This window comes from Seriola aureovittata, chromosome 16 (genome assembly GCF_021018895.1).
Source record: "Seriola aureovittata isolate HTS-2021-v1 ecotype China chromosome 16, ASM2101889v1, whole genome shotgun sequence".
In the NCBI taxonomy this organism is placed as follows: Eukaryota; Metazoa; Chordata; class Actinopteri; order Carangiformes; family Carangidae; genus Seriola; species Seriola aureovittata.
Window position 1 is genome coordinate 25850863 of NC_079379.1, and position 14682 is coordinate 25865544.

General features: G+C 38.9%; 2 protein-coding genes across 3 annotated transcripts; both read left to right on the forward strand.

Annotated features, from left to right (window-relative positions):
- Positions 1-66: 66 nt before the first annotated feature.
- Positions 67-6166, forward strand: meaf6 (MYST/Esa1-associated factor 6). 2 transcript variants are annotated; one of them, XM_056399837.1, is made up of 8 exons: positions 67-204; positions 1106-1221; positions 1497-1584; positions 1675-1720; positions 2647-2839; positions 4282-4311; positions 4798-4831; positions 5738-6166. In XM_056399837.1, the coding sequence occupies exons 1-8, from the start codon at positions 115-117 to the stop codon at positions 5750-5752; spliced, it is 612 nt and encodes a 203-aa protein (XP_056255812.1). In that variant the 5' UTR covers positions 67-114; the 3' UTR covers positions 5753-6166. The 2 variants fall into 2 exon arrangements, with proteins under 2 accessions (XP_056255812.1, XP_056255813.1); XM_056399838.1 differs by lacking the exon at positions 4282-4311.
- A 4508-nt stretch (positions 6167-10674) lies between these two features.
- Positions 10675-11288, forward strand: LOC130184244 (gamma-crystallin M1-like). The gene has a single exon (XM_056400122.1). The coding sequence runs from the start codon at positions 11020-11022 to the stop codon at positions 11278-11280; it is 261 nt and encodes an 86-aa protein (XP_056256097.1). The 5' UTR covers positions 10675-11019; the 3' UTR covers positions 11281-11288.
- Positions 11289-14682: the final 3394 nt, after the last annotated feature.

The following is a 14682-nucleotide window of genomic DNA, read 5'->3' on the forward strand; positions in this document are numbered from 1 at the left end:
ACCCGCCGTCCTGGAGCTGCCCTTCAGCGGCATCTGTCGGTAAACCGGAGTCAATCGGGCGCTCTTTACAAACCAACCCGCCGTTGTTTTGTAGCTAGATAACCTCGATCCATCATGGCGATGCATGCAAAGGCGACTCCACCGCAGATCCCGGACACCCGCCGGGAGCTCGCTGAGCTGGTGAAGAGGAAACAAGAACTTGCTGTAAGTTAAAGTTACCGCAGTTTCCCCAGAGATGAAAGTAACATTAAGCATTTTATAATTTACAGGCAACTATAACTTAAACGTCTACCTCGTAGTTTGCACGCTGCTAGCCGAGGCCTTGCTAAGAGCTAAGCTAACGATGTTAACATTAGCAAATATGTTGGTCGATTTCTCTACTTTTCAGTCTGGTGGGGCTAGCTTTTCAGATATATTTTAATTTTTAATCATTGGCTTGTTAGAAACCGCTGCAACGTACTTAGACTAATATGTCAGCTGGTTAGTAAGCTCAGCTACATGCTAACCACCGCCCGGTTTGGCAGAGTTCTCGCGTTGTTTTGGCTCTTCCGGTGTGTCTGTACCCATGGTTCGTTCGGAATGCATCACAAGGAAAATGTATGTTGACATAGAAACTATTCACCGGCTAAGCAAAACAAATCAACTCTGAGTCTGTCAATCATGTTTACACCTCAGTCAGGCCATCTCTGTACATTACCTACTTTTCACAAAAGTGTGGCTACAACTCAGTATTTCAGCAAGTCAGTATTTTACTCAACATATACACACACCAAGCATTTTATTAAAACACCTGTTTATTAGTTTATAGTTTTATAAGTTATCTAATTGGCTAATCATGTGGCAGCAGTGCAATGCATAACACCCTGCAGATACAGGTCAGGGGGTTCAGATAATCTTTAAATCAAACACCAGAGATGGGGAAAATTTGATCTCAGTGACCATGGCTTGATTGTTGGTGCCAGACGGGCTGGTTTGTGTATTTCTGAAACTGCTGATCTTGTGGGATTTACACATACAATAGTCTGTAGAGTTGCATGATACAACTAATATGACGCAAACCTGTGACATCACTTTAAGTTCAATTTTGGGTTCTTCAATATTTCAGGAGACGCTGGTGAACCTGGAAAGACAAATATATGCATTTGAAGGCAGCTACCTAGAAGACACCCAGATGTATGGCAATATCATCAGGGGATGGGACCGGTACCTCACCAACCAAAAGTAAGCATCAGATATCAAACTCCTGGGCTCTCTACATGTCTGTGTAAATGTATGGCGAAGAAAACTAATAAGGGGAAATGTTTAAGACTTAGAAGGTATGGGAGATTAGTGGATTTTGCATGTGATCAATTCAGTATGTTCTAATACAAGATGATTATCTTTGTGGTGGAAACTAGTTATTTAGCTACTTTCCTCGCTTTGTCGTAAGCTAAAACACAACTTGGAGCCATTTTCTAATCAAATGTAGTTTACATTTTATTTTGTGTTTCCTACAGGAACTCTAATAGTAAGACTGATAGAAGGAATAGGAAATTCAAGGAAGCAGAACGTTTATTTAGCAAGTCATCTGTCACATCAGTTGCAGTAAGTCCTTCTTTCTGTACTAATTCACACTAAATTTAACTGATCATATGTAACAAAAACACTGATAATCCAAATGTATTTTCTTGATAGGCAGTGTGTGCTCTTGGAGGGATTCCGGATCACATGAATGAAAAGCGTGAGTTGTTTTTGTCATTTTTTCAAACAGCGATGGAAACGTTTCTCCTCCACAGACCATATTCACATGGTGGCCATTTTCCTCTGATGTCACACTCAGAGTTGGAAGCTCAAATTCTGTCACTGAAAGGATGATATGTTTCTTTTTTGTACCAGGTTGTGACTCATAAACGTCGGCAATCAGATAAATGGTCATTTCACCACTTCCCGATTGATCGGCAACTGAACAGATGATGGATACTCTTTATGACAGCTTGTTTTTATGCCTTTGCCCTGTCAGTGGTGGAACTGCTGTCCTCAACCATCACTGAAATCAATACTTAACTCTCTTTGATGTCACCTTCTTCCTGTCTCTACTGTTTAATATGACTTTGCCTCATGAAACGGTCAGAAACAAGTAGAATAACACTCATTCATTTCACAACAAAAACAATTAAAGGTGAAGTTAGTGATGCTCCACTGTCATATCACTGATGCAGGTTGATCGTGAAACTATATAACGTTAGTTAATGTTTAACGTTTGCACAAGCCGGTGAACTAATTTTTCACCTGACAACTTATTAGCGCTAAAACTTAATTTATGTTAATTGCAAACTTAGTGTTTTCTCGCATAACATCAGCTTACAGTGCTCCAGTGTGGGCTGCTCTTACCTTCAATATCGTGATGTAAGATTCAATCCAGTTGCTGTTTCCTTTTTTGAATCCTTTTGTGGATCCTCGCAAATTCATCTGCCCATTTATCAATTTGGTTGAATGAAAGTGAAGTAAATAAGTTTTTCAACAAGTTCTCCATTCTCCCACTGGGTATACTTACAGATATTAAAATGGCTTAAAGAGGCTTCCCACCCTCAGCGTGACGTCAGAGGAAAATGGCCGCCATGTGAATATGGTCTATAGTCTTTCTGACCATGAGTTTTTGCACATCAGGTGAGGCAGGCAGCGGCACAGAGAGCGACACCTCTCCAGATCTCCAGAACCAAGAAAATGAGCCCAGCCAGGAGGATACAGAAGATGTGGACTCAACGCTGCAGGACTTAAAGCCTCAGAAGGCAGCCTCCTCTTCCTCCTCAGGCAGCCATCACGCCAGCCACAAAAAGAGAAAGAACAAAAACAGACACAGGTACAAAATCAACATACAAGACTTTGTGTTTCAGCAGGCTCTTTAATCTAGCCGTTAGTGATAGTAGATACTGCTCTCTGATTCACATTTACACACTTTGTTATTTAGTCATTTGTTTGTTGAAAACTGACTCATACAAACTTGACAGTTTTAGTTGAGCAGTTAAGATAAATGAAATTAATTTTGAATACAACACCTAGTTATGCGTAATGATCAGGCAGCTGCAGCTAATCAGGCAGGGTTGATCCCGGGCTCCTCCTGTCCACATGTCAATGTGTTGAATCTCTTTATAAATGTAAATTATTTCTATATAAATTAACTTTTCTTCATCCTGCCATCACAGCAATAGCGTCCTTGCCTGAAGCCTTTATCATACAACCCTAAAATAAACCCACTGTGTTTGTTGTCAAGAAATGTTTGTCCTGAAGAAATCTAGCTAGTCATTTCAGAGTTTCTCTAACCTGATTACTCACTTCAGGTTCCTTGGATGCATGACCTTTTAGGAAATCGGACAATATCCCAGATAGTTAAAGCAGTGGTTCCTGATCTTTTTGGCCCTGTGACCCCCTAAAATAAGCGATGTCTACTTGTGACCCTTCATCACAGTTTAAGGGCTTAATATAAACATTATTGTTCTCCAGTTTTATCAAAGAGTGGTTTTTAATTCTGAGGCTGTTCCATTTGAAGGATTTATACAATCCCTTAGAGGTCAACGTGTTAAGTATTTTACAAGAAAAAGAAAATATAATTTTTTTTCCTGCTGTGTTTTTCCAAAAATACTAAATGCTCAGGTCCTTAAAATTCCCTCATGATACTAGTAGTCAATGGAGAAAATAGTCCTCATTGCTTTTCTCTTGTTAAAGTGAAAGGAATATAAGATGGTATGAACATTTAAAAGTGTGGTCCTTAAATATAATATAACTCCAAATTGTTCAGAAATTAAATATTGTCTAATTTTTGGGCCAGTGTGATATGTGTTTCTTTCTCATGCCTGTTACTGTCTTGGGAACCTCTCACATTTTGGGGGATCCTAACACCAGGATTGGGAAACACTGAGTAATGAGCAAGTACACACACTGATTGTTTATTATAAGAGTCACTGCGGATAGATTATGTGAAAAATGTATTCAAAAACTGACTGGTTTGCTATTTAGAATTGTTGATAATACCAGTACCAGTATAACACAAAGAAGATTAATAAGTTACTTTGCAGTGAATTAATGTCAGTGTGTTTCCCACCTAATTAAGGTTTTCCTGACTCCAGCTTCAGTGTTTTTAACCACATATTAACACAGCAGGTGCTCCACCTAACACACAGTGACAGTGGTGTTCTCACTCGGTATAGTCGGGACTGCAGTATTATGTAGACATAGGGCTTTAGCCCCAGGTTGGTGAACTAACAGCTGCTGCTCTCTTCCTTCCCCTAATGCTGCCCCCCTCAGCCCTTCTGCCATGTTTGATTATGACTTTGAGTAAGTCTGACTTTTACTTCCTGCTCCTGTGGTGTTTACATCCTGTCTGCTGTAAACTCCCATCCTCAACTTTACCACCGTTTTTTCCTGCTCTGCCTGTTCATGTAGAGTTTGAGTTTAAGCTTGCTAGTTATTCATACTGCATGTCCAACACTTCATTCTTTATATTGAATGCATACCAGCATCAAGTACTCTGAACTCCATTAGATTTTCTTGCTTGTTAATGGGGTATTTTCATTTTTTCTCGCCCCAGTGTTTACCCAATTCCAGCAATTAAATAAACCATTGCTGGTCTTGTCTGATGATGAGTTGGCTGTAGATTTGTGCACAAACAAGAACAAACACATGGTCATTTAGCGTTCTTGTTATGGGCTTTTTTTTTAGGCTTCATGACACAGTAGTGGTATCGCTTTCCACCATAACTCCCGTCAGAAACAGGTCTCTGGTCTGGTCACATCTAATGCAGCCTTACTTTTTTTGTTGCAGGTTTGACATGAAGGTGAACAAGAAACCACGAGCTGTAAGTGGGCTTATTTATCTAACAAATACTGTGATTATAACTGAGACTAATGATTATTATTATACCATTTTATAATCAGACTACCCTTATAAAGGATTTATATATGGTTTATAATTAGTTTATTAATTTGGTTGTTAACACTTTATAAATCATAAAAAACTATTTATAAACAAGTTATAGCAGTTTTTATACATTGATACAGGCTCACTGTTTGGCAAGATATATTTAATGCTTGCTACTCGTCTTACTGAGTTATTACCATGTATACTTGTAAAAGATGCCTCAAAGTGTAAAACACATCATGATTTATTAATGAGTTTCTATAAGGCTCCTTTTGCCAGTTATAAATAATAGTAACTCAGTAGTAAGATTAATGAGTAGTAAGCATTTACTTGGTCTTGCAAAACAGTGAGCCATACCTTTTTAATAATCATTTATTTATTATCTGTAAAGTGTTAACAACCAAATTATAAACCTAATGATGCACCATTTATAACTCCTTTTATAAGGGTAGTATTATTGTAAAGTGGTACCATTTTTATCATTATGATTCATCTGAAGATTATTTTCTCAATTAATCGTAAACAAAATGTCAGAATTGTGAAAATGTGGCATTTTCAGATTAGAGCTGAAACACCTTCTAGATAGGAAAATAATCTGCAACTGTTTTGATAATTGAATAATTGTGTTTGTCATTTTTCACAGAATTTCCTCTTCCAAGAAACTTTCTGAGCTATTTTAGACATTTCATTGACTAAATGATTAATTGACAAACTGAAAAAATAATAATCAGATTAATAAATTTAGAAAATAATTCTTGTAGCCCTACTTCGGAGGTCTTAATTTGTCATCTCTGCCTTTACCTCAATTATTTTTCTCATTCTTCATTCCCCTGTTCTCCTGTAGGATTATTCAACTTAAAAAAGACAACTGGAAAACCTGGAGACACAAGGATACGTGTAGAGAAACAAGTTTTCTGGACTGTGGCAAATTTGTATCCCTTTTTTTTTTTTTTTTTCATATTTCAGCCTGTACTGTGTGCACTGCTTGAAACATTCCCCTGCCACCTACCTTTGGTCATGGTTAAGATCTTGTCCTACCGATGAAAGTAGAAATGTTATGGAGGAGGCGTGACTAGGCCACCTCCAGTAATACACCATCTTGTATAGTGTTTAAAAAGACTGTATTTATTATGTAGCTAATTTTGATGTTTTCCATTGTAAGAAGGTTTTGCTTTTTGTAAAGCATCACATAGTTGTATAACCCCTGAATACCCCAAATTCTTTTATTACATGTTTTGTTTTGCAAAAAAATAATAAAATACCAGTGACATTACTGTGTTTTGGTTACTGAATATGTTGAGGGTGAGTGTCTGTTCCTGAGGGCAGTGCTTTGTATCACTCATTTGAATATCTGGATACATTTTGAAAAGATGATTTAAAGTTGTTTGTGTTGTACTATTTAGTCAAGAAATGTTTGTGAAAATTAAAGCTTTTAACATGTTAATGTCCAGTCAGCATGCAGTATCCCAATGTTTCACTAGGTGGCAGCAGAAGACATGGTAAGCTCTACTGAATGCAAGAATGAATGACGGAACTACTTCACATTCTCATGTTTATTCATTTGTTTTAGATTAGATTAACTTTATTAATCCCACAACTGGGAAATTCATTGTTCAGAATGAGTTTATATACCTGCAGTAAATATTATTTATGTGTTGACAACATAAAATTATGAAGGGTTAGGATTTTAAAACTATCTCGATGATCCCTCCTGTTTTGTCCAATGACTGGGCAGTTGAAATGGGAAATCAAAGGCAATGCACTGGCCGGCGCCCATCATTCGCAGCTCTAACCCATCCATCTCTATCATTGATATGCCAGATCGTTCTCAAAATCCGTTAAAGGTTAATCGCCTTTAATAGTACATAAACATGCTTTGAATTGATTTTCATCTGGATTGGAGGACATATTTTTCAATAAGGATGCTGACACTCCTGTGTTATTCATACTTTTGTGGTATTTTTTGGTTAACCATCAGAGTTTAGATTTATGTTTCAAATTCTCTTTCCAGAGGTTAAGGTCGAGGTTAAGCTTTGTCTATATCAGACTTTAATCGGGTTCTTCATTTGGAGTTAATTTGAGTAGATTCTTTCTATTTTATTGAATAAGTTTCCCATTCAAGGCTTTGAAGTCTTGATTAAAGTGGTATTTTTTGGGATTTTCAGATCCAGTATTATTATTTTTTTATTTCTATGTTTTAGCTTAGCGCTCTTTTTTTCTCAGATATCTGATTCAGTGTTGTTTATTATTAATAATCTAAATTTTGGGACACATCATCAGTAGTGGACCCCAGGTTCATCGAATATTTCGGCCATTATCACTAGACATTTTATTGCCTGAGGGTGGCCCCGCTGAGGTTGATCAAGTCTCGGGGTGTGTCCCGTAGCCAATTGGGTCAATCTTGTTTTGTAAAAATTTTTCAGTCCCATTCGGGTTAGGATTAGAAAGTAAAGGATGGAGATTGTGCAATCTGTGCACACTCCATCCAGTCCCATGCAGTCCCCCTCCTAGCTCTCATTAAGTCCCTGTGGGAATCTAGTGCCCAATTTACTAATCCAGGTCCTCTTTGTCCTCTGTCTCTGGGTTGTTGTCCAATTTGGATTGCATTGGAGGACAGAGGCCTGTACTGAATGCCAGCCATGCTGTATGAAGTGTTTAACCAGCTGAGTGTGGATGTCTTTCCTTTTCAAAATATTTATCTAGGGTTAAACATTTATCCATGTTGTGTGAATCTGATTCGGATTGTGTTTCCCGTCTCACCAACATATTGTAACCCACATTGTTTACAAATTATAATATATACACAATTTTTGGATAAAATATTTCCCTCATTCTCTATTTTATATACATTTTTATTCTATTTATTAGACACCCATACTTGCTGTTTAAAGAATTCGATATTACCTTTTCATTTTGAATCAATTAACGGTTTAATTTTGGCTTTCACCAGGTAATCCTTCAAATTTTTGTTTTTTCTAAATGCAGCAATGATCCTGTGGTTGCAGAGGAGCTCCCTTCCTCTCCTGGAGTCTTCAAAGTCATTCCTGATCTCGCTGACCAGCTTCACCGTGGATGCAGAGTAAGTGATGATAAAAGGAATCATAGAGGACACAATATGGGGCTTAATTTGGAGGAACTTTTTGAAAGAGTTTCTAAGGAAGGTCCTGGAGTACCCCCTGCGGGCCAGAGCAGAGAAGAGCACCCTAGTGGCCTGTTTAAAATCCTCATTTTGGGTGCAGATCCTATGGAACCTTAATAATTGAGATTTGATTAGACCTGCAAAAGTGTGTTTGGGGTGAAAGCTGGTCTTATGGAGCAAAGCATGCGTATCCGTCTCTTTAAAGAAAACCATAATATCTAATTTATTGGTTTCATTAAATTTGGGTCCTTTAAATGTTGTTGTGTCCAGGAAATCGATCGAATTGTGATTTAAAGTGGATTTTAATTTAATAGACGGATTAAAATTATTAAGAGTGTTCAGGAAACGCTTAAAATCATCCTCTGAATGTGTCCATACTCCCCAGATGTCGTCTAAATATCTATAATAATGAATGGGTCTTTTTTCACACTGTTGTAGGGCCCCTGTTTCCCAATCGGCCATAAAAATATTGGCATATGCGGGCGCAAATTTCTTGCCCATTGCTGTGCCCTTAATCTGCAAAAAATACTCACCATTGAATTCAAAATCATTTTTTGTTAAATTAATCTCTAATAATTGTAATAATTCTTTATCCGGTCTTTTTTTTATCATAATATTTAGAAAAAATGTTCTTCACTGATTGAATGCCCTCTCTAATGTCTATATTTGTATAAAGACTATCAATATCGATAGTAAACAGGATCGAATCTGCCGGAATATGTAACTTTTTAATCTTATCTATAAAATCATACGTGTCTTTAATATAGCTGGTGTGTGTAGTGGACAGGGGATTCAGATAAAAGTCCAGGAACTCTGCTGTCCTGTAGGTCTCACTGCTACAATCAGACACTATAGGTCTACCAGGGGGGATTTCAAATGGCTTGCTCCACTTAGCAGGGTCCTTATGTATCTTAGGCAACATGTAAAAACGTCTAGGTCTGGGTTCTGAATCACCGATCAAGTAGTTCTTTTCTTTCCAATTAATAAATTTCTTGGGGTTTTGGTTAAAATATTGTGCACTGGCCTATTGATCTGACAGGATGGGTGGTGGAATGGAGAGAGCAGTGGTCCTTCCCACCGGGGACCAGGGTTCGATTCCCAGGCAGAGCACCGGGCAGAAGAAGAGAGGAACCTGCTGCAATCAAACTTACCAAGAGGTATGGGCCCAGCAAATAAATGAACATAATAAAAAGAGAGGTGAGAAGTAAAAAATAGATAAAAGGAACACTTGAATAATGGTAAAAAGAGGGAATGTGTTGGGGGGCTGGGAACCGTCCTATTTGTGACCATGCGGATCACCATAGGGAGGTGCATAGGGAAATAAAACCAGTAGAGTAATAATTAATAATAATACTTCTTATATATAAAAGTCATAATTAATTTTATATAATAATGTAATATATATATATTATATATAATAATATTATTATAAAAAAAAATATATATATATATATATATATATATAAAAGTCATAACTGATTTTATCTAATAATATAAGATATATATTATATATAATAATATTATTATTAAGTTTTAGAAAGAAAAAAAAACATCTGTAGTATAACTGAGAGGATAAGTTTTCTTAAGAATTAATCCTAGGAAAGCTGAATAACAGTAAGTTGTAAAATAAGAAAATACTAATATGGAGGGGTGTATTTGGAATTAAAATTTGGGGCAGGAAAGGTAAGTGCTAAAAGATAAAAACATATAAAAACATAAGTGCTTGTAGAAGTAAAAACATATAAGTGCTAGTCATAAAAATTAGTAAAATAAAAACATGCATATAATAGTAATTAGTTAGTAAAACACACGTGGGGGGGGGGTTGTTAAGAAGAAAAAGTAAAATATGCACCTCCCGTCCTGGCGTGGCGTTGAGTTGGGATGGGATCCGCATGGCCCAAGAAAACTGCAGGAACAGGCTCTGGAGTACCGTACCCAGAGGTGGTGGATGTGGTTTTTCTTCCTTCAGTCGTCGTTTAAACCTCCGGGCACAGTGGTCCCGAGCCTGTGGATCCAAATTTTCTCCGCTCTCTTCCTCTGCCCACAGGTCCAGCGATCATTGTTCTCTAGAACAGTTATGATGAGGTGGATGGGGGGATGGGACTGAAAATGTTGAACCAGAGGAGTGTGGAGTCGACCTTCCCCAATGTTATACAGGTGCTGTGATAAACGGGTGTGAGTGGAATGTTTTGTTTCGCCGATGTAATGTTTATTGCAGAGTGTGCATGTGATGATATAGACTAAGTTGGTTGTGGTGATGGAAAATGAGCCAAGTGTGGGGGATGATGTGTTACTATATGGATTATGGATGAATTTTCTATTTTTGTAATGGTGACTATGTGAAAGGGGGGGTGTGGGTCTTTGGTCGGAAAATTGAGATCTGACGAGGATGGACTGAAGGCTCTTGTGTTTTCTATGGGCTGAGATGATTTTGTGGTTATGAAAGGCCGGATGTTGAGACTGTAATATGGAGAAGTTGTGTTTGATAATGCGGTGTAGGTCGGTGATTTGATGAGAAAAAGTGGAGACAAAGGGTATCAGGTGTGGCGATGAAGGAGAGTTGTGGTGTGTTGGTGGGGTGTGTCTATGGGGTGAGCTTGGGCCGTTACTGTCCTTTGGATTGGGGTTAGGGTAGGGAAGAGGATGCAAATGACAATGACAGTGATGATGATGATGATGATGATGATGATGATGTCAATGACAGTGACGATAACATTGATGATGATGACAGTGATGATGATGACGATGACAGTGATGATGATGATGATGACGATGACAGTGATGATGATGATGATGATGATGATAGTGTGTCTGCATGTCAACAGCTTCACTTCGTGTCCACATATTTTTGACCATGTAGTATGTTAGGTACAAATAACGAGTGATTTCCTGTGGTCCTGAGTTCTACCTAAACTCACTACCAGTGAACACTGACTAATGATTGTATATTGATTACTGATGTGTTCCAGTACCGTGGCTCATACAGAATGAGGATCTATGAGAGGGAGAACTTTGGAGGCCAGAAGTCCGAGCTGATGGACGACTGTGACAATGTCATGGATCGTTACCACATGTCCAACTGCATGTCTTGCCACGTGATGGACGGACACTGGCTGATGTATGAGCAGCCCCACTACAGAGGCAGGATGATGTACATGAGGCCTGGAGAGTACAGGAGCTTCATGAACATGGGCATGGGCAACATGAAGTTCATGAGCATGAAGCGCATCATGGACTCTCACTATTAGAGTCACCATGGAAACACTGAAAAATATAAATAAAGTTTTATATAAGTGAATAAGGATTTCTGTCTGATCTATTGATTAAGATACTGAACTGTGTGACTTCGTTGTTTTGGCTGTCAAACATCAAACTTGATTTGATTGTCTCAGGAAAAGAAAACAGTTAAGATTTAGATTACAGGCTACAAATTTCAGAGTAGATTATTGGTGTGACTAAAAAACTTCCTGGGTATTTAGAAACAGCCAGAGTTGGGACATAACCTCCTGTGTCTCTTGTGTAACTCAATGTTATTCATCATTTGATATTTATTTCTTGCTTCTTTCTGTGAAAATGAAGTGTATTCAGTTATAGTACAGTAGCTTCTGTGAAAAAGTGTAAACCTTAATGATTTTAACAAAGTTAACATTTACTTTGTGAGCACAGTGAAAGACCACACACCTCCAATGAAATTAAACTACAACCACAGAAAATATCTTTCATGACTTAATGTACAATGACTTTTACATGGCTTTTTATGCCTTACTATGCTATAACTCTTTATTTAAGATAAACACAAGAAGCTTGTGCTACAGAAAATGGACCAGACTCGGTGAATAGCTCCCTAAGCTTAACATGTCCTATGATAACTATTAATTTAGCTATACAGACTAATGAGCAGTGATAACTAACATGTCTTTGGGGTCATCAGGTGGGAACCTCCTTTCACCACTGTTTCGTCTAGTTGGTCCCACGACACCTCCAGGAGGCTAGACAGTGATCACTGGCGTCCCAGAGTCACTCCCCTAATGCCAGCCATCACTGCTCCTCACACCACGACTATTTTCTTTATCTTGCCTATGCTACCACAAACAACACCATCATCAACTCTGACAAAACACACTAGCAGATTAAGCAGATTCAGCAAACAAACTCCCCTAAACAGTTGGAGAAAGTGGCGGCCATTTTGAATGAGGGAGGTAGAGTCAAGGAGAGATGCCTTTTGAGCTAAACTCTCCCCCGCCGGGTTAGGCTGTGCTCTACCCCCCCCCCCCCCCCCCCTCTACTCCCCCACTCTCCAAGACATCAAACAATCAAACTCACCTAAACAGCCAAAGACACACTACAAACCAATTCAATACAAGCAAACAATACAGGCCACCTCACCTGGACTAACCGCATGGTCTCAAAGAGGCTCACACAGGCCACACCCCCACTTAAAAACACTTCCTCTTCCTGGATTTCTTCCTTGCTTCTCCTAAGAGTCTGTCTATCCTAAGTGCTCCCCCTGCTGGGCCCCCAGCTAGCATTACTCCTTCTCATCCAAATCCACTGACTGGATATTGCTGCCTCATCTGACATGTCCTTTACAATTTTCCTCACACTCTGTCCACTTGCTCCTAACTCCCTTACCAAAGAGACAACAGACCTTGCTACAAATCCTCTACATCCTACTTCCACTGGACAAATCCTAACTTTCCATCCTCGCTGCTCTGCTTCTGCCCCTAACTCTGCATACCTGAGCTTTTTCCTTTCATATGCTTCTTCAACTAAGGCCTCCCACGGAACAGTCAGCTCTATGAAATATACTTTCATTCTACTCCTAGACCACAAGACTATATCAGGCCTTAGCTTTGTAATGGCTATTTCCTGGGGAACAACAAGCTTTCCTCCTAAATCTACCTGCATTTCCCAATCACAAGCACCTTCTAAGCTGCCTTGCCTTCTTGTTGTCTTACCAACTTTCTCTCCCTCTTGAACAAACTTGATTGCAACTTTCTTTGTTTTAGGTCCTCCTAAATTTGCCTGCCTCCGTAACTCTTCAATTCCTGCAGCTAAGCTTTTTAGAACCTGGTTATGTCGCCACGTATACCTGCCTTGCGACAGACTAACCTTACACCCTGACAGAATGTGCTTGCAGAAAGTTGCAGTACCTGAACACAATGAACATAGTGGGTCTCCATTTACCCAGAGTTTTAGGTTCTGGGGAGTTGGCAGTACATCATAAGTTGCCCCTATCAAGAATCTAATACTACTTTCCTCCATGCTCCAGAGTTCTTTCCAGCTAAGCTTTTTCTTGTCTACACCTTCCCAATTCACCCACTGTCCCTGCTTAGCCTGGGCCACTGCCTTAGCACCCCTTAATAATTCCTCCTGTCTACGAACCTGTGCAACGACTAGCTTTCTCTTCTCCTTGGGACCTGCTCTACTCCACACCGGTTTGCTTGGGCCAAGCCCGAAGCCTCCCCGGCCGATTTGGACATTACCCACAATCTCTGTATGCCTAAGCGTTGCTTCTGCCTCCTGCACTGCGATTCTTGGATTCCACTTTCTCCCCTTGATTGGGTTTGGAACCACCTTACTAACTACTGCATCTTTGCTCCCAGATAACAGGAGCTCTGTCCTAACCTTGGTACATTTAAACTCCTCCACTAGACTAGTTACTGGGAGCTGAAGTATGTCTTTCCCATACAGTGCCACTGTGCTTAAACATCTAGGAACACCTAGCCACTTCCTAATGTAAAAGCTAACTAATTTTTCCATTTTTTCTGCAGTGGATATTGGAATCTCATATACAGACAGTGGCCACATCAGCCTGGGAAATAACTCAAACTGCAGACACCACAGTTTCAACTTTCCTGGAAGCCCTGATTTATCTATTCTATCCAGTCCCTCAGCAACATCCTTCCGAAACTGCACTACCTGTTCTCCCTCATTCAAGTCTGCCTTGTACCACCTACCTAGACTCTTTACTGATTTTTCCCTAATTATTGGAATTTCCTCTTCATCTATTACAAACTTCCTATCACTTAACTTCCCTCTGCTTATTGAGATACTTCTAGACTTACTAGGCTTGATTTTCATACTAGCCCACTTTAAGTTTTTATTAAGTCTCTCAAGTACTCTTTTCATACATGGCACCGTTGTAGTTATCAACGTCATGTCATCCATGTAGGCCCTAATTGGTGTAAGGCGCATCCCATCCTGCAGTACACCTTACTATGTTTTGACTTTTTAAATACAATGACTTTTTCATGATTTTTTTATGACTTACTATACCACTGTACTACTTTTTAAATATCTTTCATGACTTAATGTTATCACCCGATAAATAGCAGTTATATTTTTGCTCCTTTAAAAGGTGTAATTATTTCAAGTTATTAATAAGATGCCTGATTAATATTCAGTTGTCATGGTTAAGTTCATGTTAGATGGAGGTAAATTAGATTTAAGAAGTTAAAATGCATAAATAATTTATAGTTAAAAAAATATGCACCTTTAAAAGATATTTCATGGCCTGTTCAGTATTTTACAAGCTAACAGGTAATTCTGGTTACGTTTGAGAAGTAATGACCCTTAAGAGTTTGTCACGGCTATGAAGGGTTTGTCAGGGTTTGAAGGGTAAGGCTGGACCCAAATGCAGCCAACAT